Source organism: Branchiostoma floridae, chromosome 5 (genome assembly GCF_000003815.2).
Source record: "Branchiostoma floridae strain S238N-H82 chromosome 5, Bfl_VNyyK, whole genome shotgun sequence".
Lineage (NCBI taxonomy): Eukaryota > Metazoa > Chordata > Leptocardii > Amphioxiformes > Branchiostomatidae > Branchiostoma > Branchiostoma floridae.
The window spans coordinates 17,542,924-17,548,923 of NC_049983.1; the positions used below are offsets into that span (position 1 = coordinate 17,542,924).

Consider the following 6,000-nt stretch of genomic DNA (forward strand, 5'->3'; position numbering starts at 1 on the left):
TCTGCATTTACAGTATGGTGTTTTCTTAGTATACTGACATTTTAACACACATATTATAAAGCGTTTGAAAATATTCGGGTGCACCTGTGCAGTCACTGAAAAAAATTGGGTGCACAGCTCCAATTTTGGGTGCACCTGGGTGCACATGCACCCAGTATTTCGAGCCCTGCACAATAACACTATTTTTTCTTGGGCCTAATTGAGATTGCTGTAGTGTTACTCATGGTAAGCAAATAATGGATTGCTCTGTTGCTAAAAACGAAGGAAAAATGACACGTACCTCAGCCTCACAGAGTGGACACCTCAGAATCCTTCTTGGAGTCTTCACTATGACGATGGGATTGAGGGCTTGGTGAGATTCCCCATCACCTCCCCTGGCACCATCCTCCTCCTCATCTTCATCTTCCTGTTCTTCAGTCTTCTCTGCACTTTCACTTTCTTCCCTTTGATCTGGAGTAAGAAGAGTTGATTCCTCTCCTGGTTCTTCCTCCTCCTTCTCTTCTTCTTCTTCTTCCTCTTGTTCTTCTTCTTCTAAGAATTCTTCCTCGGACTTTGCAGACTCGACCAGGGAACTCTTACTCTTAGAATCAGACGAGGCATCCTTAGAATCAGTCAAGGACTGTAGCGAGACCGACGACAAGGACGACAGGTCTTCGGGCGTGGCCAGTGGAGCGACCAGATCTTCTTCTACATCAGCTGAAGAAATGGTCACATCCCCATTGGTCATGAGGTGTTTCAGGTGCTCGCAGACCGGGCCCGCCGCTTCGCTGCAGCTGGTGCTGTCTCCCTCGTCATCTTGTTGCTGTAGCAACACCTGACTTGTGCTTATACTGTCCTCCTCAATGGGACATAGTTCTATCTCTTCTGCAGAGGACAGTGGGGTCGTTTCCTGTACTTCGATTTCGTCTGCGTCCATCTTGAACTATAAGACGCTGACCTTAGACTTAGGCAGAACAAACTGACGAATTCGTTCCGCAGATTTCTTGTGGTACTGTCTTGTTTCCAGTTATATCATCTTTCCCTGTAAAGACATGAAAGGACATGTGTCTTATTACTAATTCTCAGACAAATGTGTCACCGGTGACATAATGGTTACAATGTTTGGCCCTGAAGCCCGAGGTTCAAGGTATGAATCCCCTGACATGCCACATATTTGCCCTTTTAAAAGGTGCTTTTCACCTAGCTTTGTTGAAGGATGTCAACAGTCATACCAGTGCAATGGCCGAGTGGGTAGAGTGTTCGCCTTGCATTCGGTAGGTCGTGAGTTCGATCCCCGGCCAAGTCATACCAAAGACTCTAAAAATGGTACATGCTGCTTTCCCTGCTTAGCACTCAGCACTAATGAGGAAGAGTATGGAAGTTAAACACACATCACTACCAGCGGACCAGCCCCCTGCTGTAGTGGCTTGTGTCAAACACACATCACTACCAGCGGTCCAGCCCCCTGCTGTAGTGACTTGTGTCAAACACACATCACTACCAGCGGTCCAGCCACCTGCTGTAGTGGCTTGTGTCAAACACACATCACTACCAGCGGTCCAGCCACCTGCTGTAGTGACTTGCACAAAGGTGTGGCCCAAGGGTTTCGAAGTGGAGACAGGCGCCAGCCTATCCATCCGTAGATGCATGGGCAAACTTTAACTTTTTTGACAGGCATACACCTACGTTTATTTGAGGACACTCACACCTCATGCATGTTTAAGAACCCAACACACTTATTACAAAGAGAAGGTGTCAAATCTTCTACTTGTATTGGCAACAGAATACTGTAAATGCATTTAAGTTCGCGGGGATTAAATTTTGCGGTAGTGGGAAAAGGGACTTTTCGCGGTGGATTTAAGTTCGTGGTAACACCATAGACTGCAGTCTAATTATATAAATACCATAATAGAAAAATGTTCGAGGTGGTTTTAAGTTCACCGTAAAGTGGTCACCACGAAAACCGTGAATATAAATCCACCGCGAACAATTCTGCATTTTCAGAATTCACAAAGATGGAGGCAGTAGCCACAATAGAAAGAAGATGTTCGTCATTGTTTCATTTGCCCCTTCCCCCTTCTTTAAGAAATTCTTTTGACATAAGTTATCTGTAACCTCCTTGGTAATACCATGCACAAACATGTAAACATTACTGACACATGTAGTCACCGCCCCATGGCTAACAAACAGGTGTGAAAACAAAGCAGTCTGCCTCCTTTAGATATGCATATCAATGACCCAGTACTGTAAATGCATTTAAGTTCGCGGGGATTTAATTTCGCGGTAGCGGGAAAATGGACTTTTCGCGGTGGTTTTAATTTCGCGGTAGCACCATGCACTGTAGTCTCTTACTGTTATGGAAAAATGTTCGTGGGGGGATTTAAATTCGCGGTGAAGTGGCCGCCGCGAAAACCCCGAATATTAATCCACCGCGAACATTTCTGCATTTACAGTATCATTCTCACCACAACAATACAAGCCACAAATAAACCATTCACAAGCAGGAGGTGCACTTCTTTTCTTTTTTTTTTACTAGTTTAACCAAACCAGCTAGGCTTTCTAGCAAATTCTGGTTCAATTTTCAACTCAAAATGGTTCAGGTAGATTGGTACTCTTAAACCCATGCCAGAAGAGAAGAGAAATCCCAAACACAATGGTACTGATCAATTCCAAAATGAAAGGACATTTCTGCTATCAATATTGAACAGACACAATCAATGCCTGCCTACAGTAAGAAACGTCTCACCAAGGAGGCCCCGTATCAAGGAGAGCCACACCTTAAGCATGTTTAAGAACCCACCACACTTTTCGATAAGTACACAGGTCTTCCCTGGTTGGCTAGCTGGAAAAAAAATCCACTCTGACTAACCCCATGACCACCCGTTGAAGTTGATAGTGTCCAGTTAGGCAAAAAATTATGAGAGAAATTGAATGAATTTGTTGGTAAGAGAAAAATTAAAACCATGGATTTGTTGGTAAGAGGGAAACTAAAACCATAACAAAGCCTTACTTATAATCTAATATCATGGAACAGCTTGGTAGTACTAATAACACAGGCAAGAACAGCAGCCTGACACTCCTCATAATAACAGTTATGGCCTGGGGGCTGGGGCATATAAATGTATAGTTTTTCTAGTAAATTCTACACCTAGGTTTGATCAGCTATTCGATTAAAGACAGGACTTTCTCAACGACATAATTTAGCACAAATTCTGATCACCCACCACCCTAACAATACGGTTATTACATCACCGCCTCCACTTGACTCCACAGGAACCGAAACAAACCGGTTCTGGATCCGGCGATGATTACTTTCTCTATGGCAGGAAGTCGTGGGTGGAAGTGGTCGAATCGTCTATCCGACTTATCACGGAAAATCGACCTCCAAGATCAAGTGCACGTAACCAGACAGTCCTCCTACGTGTTCTCAAGGCTACTGATATCATTTTCCTGACGGATTTTTAACCCAAAGCGACGGAGAAACAGTGGTATAACCTCCATTTTCAACAGGATTACGCAAAAATTTCAATCGATCGCTCTCGACGTCGCCCCCCTCCCACATTCATTACTTTGTGTATTTTCCTAGCTCGGTTCGCTATTTTCTATCGCACCCAAAGAGAGAAAATAAATACTTCCTCTTTCGGAAAAGCTCTAGAGAGGGCGAGAATTTCACACGTACAATACAAAAGACGTAAATAAGTCGTAAGTTGGCCGTTACCTGTAAAGTTTGACAGTTATCTCAGGAGATGAAGGTATTTTCAAGTCTTGCCTCCCAAACACGCAGTAGACTAATGAAAAATCTTTTACGTCGTAAGATGGCGACTGGCCAATCACAGAGCGAATAGGACTAACGTCACAAGAAAATTTGACCTTTCACCGAAGTGGCGGGAAATGTTTTGAAATTTTAAAGACCAGTTCTCTTTACTTTAGTTTTCTTTCTTCTTCTTTTTTTTTGTCAGGCTCCTCGATTGTGGTCTTGCATGGTGTTTTTTTTTAGTGAAATACGGCTTCCCCATGACTTGTGCTTTTAGCGATGCACACAGGGTTTCCAAAGAGTATTGGATTCTTTTAGGTCCAGATATTTTCTTTCACGCGTGGGGCTAAAGCCTGCAGCTCCCACATTTCTTACACGTGCTGGCATTTTTGTGTTCAACATACATTTCCTGTCTCTGCTCTTTTAAGATCGCCTCTTTGATTACGGTCTCGCGTAGGGTTCTTTTACTAGGCGGAACGATGGTAAAAGGCATGAAGGAATTAGTCCATTTTGCCATCTAGATAGAGAAAATTGACATGTCCGATGTGAAGAAGAGATTAGCATTAACGTTATATTACTTTTGTAGGTCAAAACACGCCAGGACGAGATCAAAGGTATGCTGAGGCATGTTGTAGTGACAGAAGAAAATCTGAGGCCGGGGAAATCATGGTATATGTAACGTTATCATGTTTATTCAGGTCAATCTTGTTTGTTTTACTGATTCTTCTGCTTCTCTGTCTCTGACGCAAGTTTCCACAAATCAAGTGCGGCCTTTCAACTTCCGTATTACTTGTTTTTAAACTCCAACCGCATCGAAAATAAAGCTCATTTTGTATTAGGTGTGCATATACGTCTTTTATAAGTGCTTGAATTTAAATACGCGTTCTAACAAGTAACAGGTAGCAAAAGACGAACTTCATTTGTATCAGTTCAGTCCTCAAACGACGTCGTACAACAACAAAAACTCTGTGAATTCGATGATGATATATTTGATGATAGCATAACATTAAAAGTATGATCGTTTTGTTAACGATAGAATAAAGTAGAGCAGCATAGATTTAGTTGTTTTATTTTTACCTAGTATTTTCAATAATGCTCAGTACAGATACGTTGCGTAATGATTCACGTAAATGATCCACGTATTTAACGTTAACTCATTTGGGCTAACTGGTCAAATACTAGTAGATATCAATCCCTTTTTCAGCCATACGCTCAAAATTTCAGTTTTGGGACTTATTTTGATCTGGCGTATAAATCACGAATTCAGCTCCTTCAGCGCGTATGAGGTTCGTATGATTTGCTATTCACTGCACCACAATATTTTTCTTCATGCGTGCAGTGTGCAAAGGGATTGCCATATATGGAGCGTATTCCGAACGCACCCGAATTTTGCCGACACGTACACACGACTGACGCACTTCCCACGAATACCAAGCGTACTCCGGGCGTATTTTCCGCCGCTCGCCGCGCCGATAGAACAAAGGCTACTGCTTCCAGTTGTTTCTCATGAGAAGTGCAGCTTCCGTAGGCATTCCATGGCCTCTGAACACCAACCTTTTGGCATCATGAGCCACCAGCAATCAGGATCAACTACGAGTCCACGTACGCCCCGTGCAAGTAGTGACAATGCTCCTTCTCCTGTTGCCAGTGTTGGTAGACATGGCGTCCATGCTCAACAGCGCCCCCTATCTACTACAGGAGAATCTGCACAGTCACACCACTTTGACACCCCAGGTGACCATGAAGGTTTTATCAAGGTGGAACCACTTTACGGTGACGAACCTGAAGGAGACGAGGGCCAGGGTGAAGAGGTCTCACACTCAAGTTCCCTCTCAGAGAGTGTTGCCCCCAAGAAGCAAAGGCTGAGGGCCAAGAAGACTAGCTACTCCCTTGACGCTGACATAGAGGGTGACTTGATAGAATGGATTAAGGAGAACCCCATCCTCTGGAACAGTAAGCTCATGCTGTTCAAGCGTAGGGACATGAAGGAAGCACTCTGGGCTGAGAAGGGCCTAGAGCTTGAGAAGACAGGGGACTACCTCATGGGATGGTGGCGGTCCATCAAGGACAACTTCACCCGGCTGGACAAGAAGATGAGCGGTGCCGGGGATGAGGCCAGGGGGTTGACGGAGAGAGAGGAGTGGATCCTCGACACCTGTGCCTTCCTCAGGCCACTTGTCCGCCACCGGTTACAGCGTAGAGTAAATATCATTGCCAATTTGTCATGATGACATTCATTGCATTCATGTGTAACTTTATAATTTGCT

The 6,000-nt window shown here is 44.0% G+C and overlaps 2 protein-coding genes across 6 annotated transcripts in view; one reads left to right on the plus strand and one right to left on the minus strand.

The window, feature by feature from the left end:
- LOC118416809 (neurofilament medium polypeptide-like) overlaps positions 1-958 on the minus strand; it is a 23,355-nt gene extending 22,397 nt beyond the window's left edge. For all 5 annotated transcript variants that reach the window (XM_035822070.1, XM_035822069.1, XM_035822068.1 and 2 more), the window contains exon 1: positions 281-958. In XM_035822070.1, coding sequence (XP_035677963.1) covers positions 281-916 — 636 coding nt within the window. In that variant the 5' untranslated portion in view covers positions 917-958. The remainder of the gene's footprint in view (positions 1-280) is intronic.
- The window catches only part of LOC118416811, a 6,619-nt gene continuing 1,477 nt past the window's right edge, over positions 859-6,000 (plus strand). The window contains exons 1-2 of the mRNA XM_035822072.1: positions 859-1,021; positions 5,287-5,934. Of these exons, the coding sequence (XP_035677965.1) occupies positions 5,299-5,934 (636 nt within the window). The 5' untranslated portion in view covers positions 859-1,021; positions 5,287-5,298. The remainder of the gene's footprint in view (positions 1,022-5,286; positions 5,935-6,000) is intronic.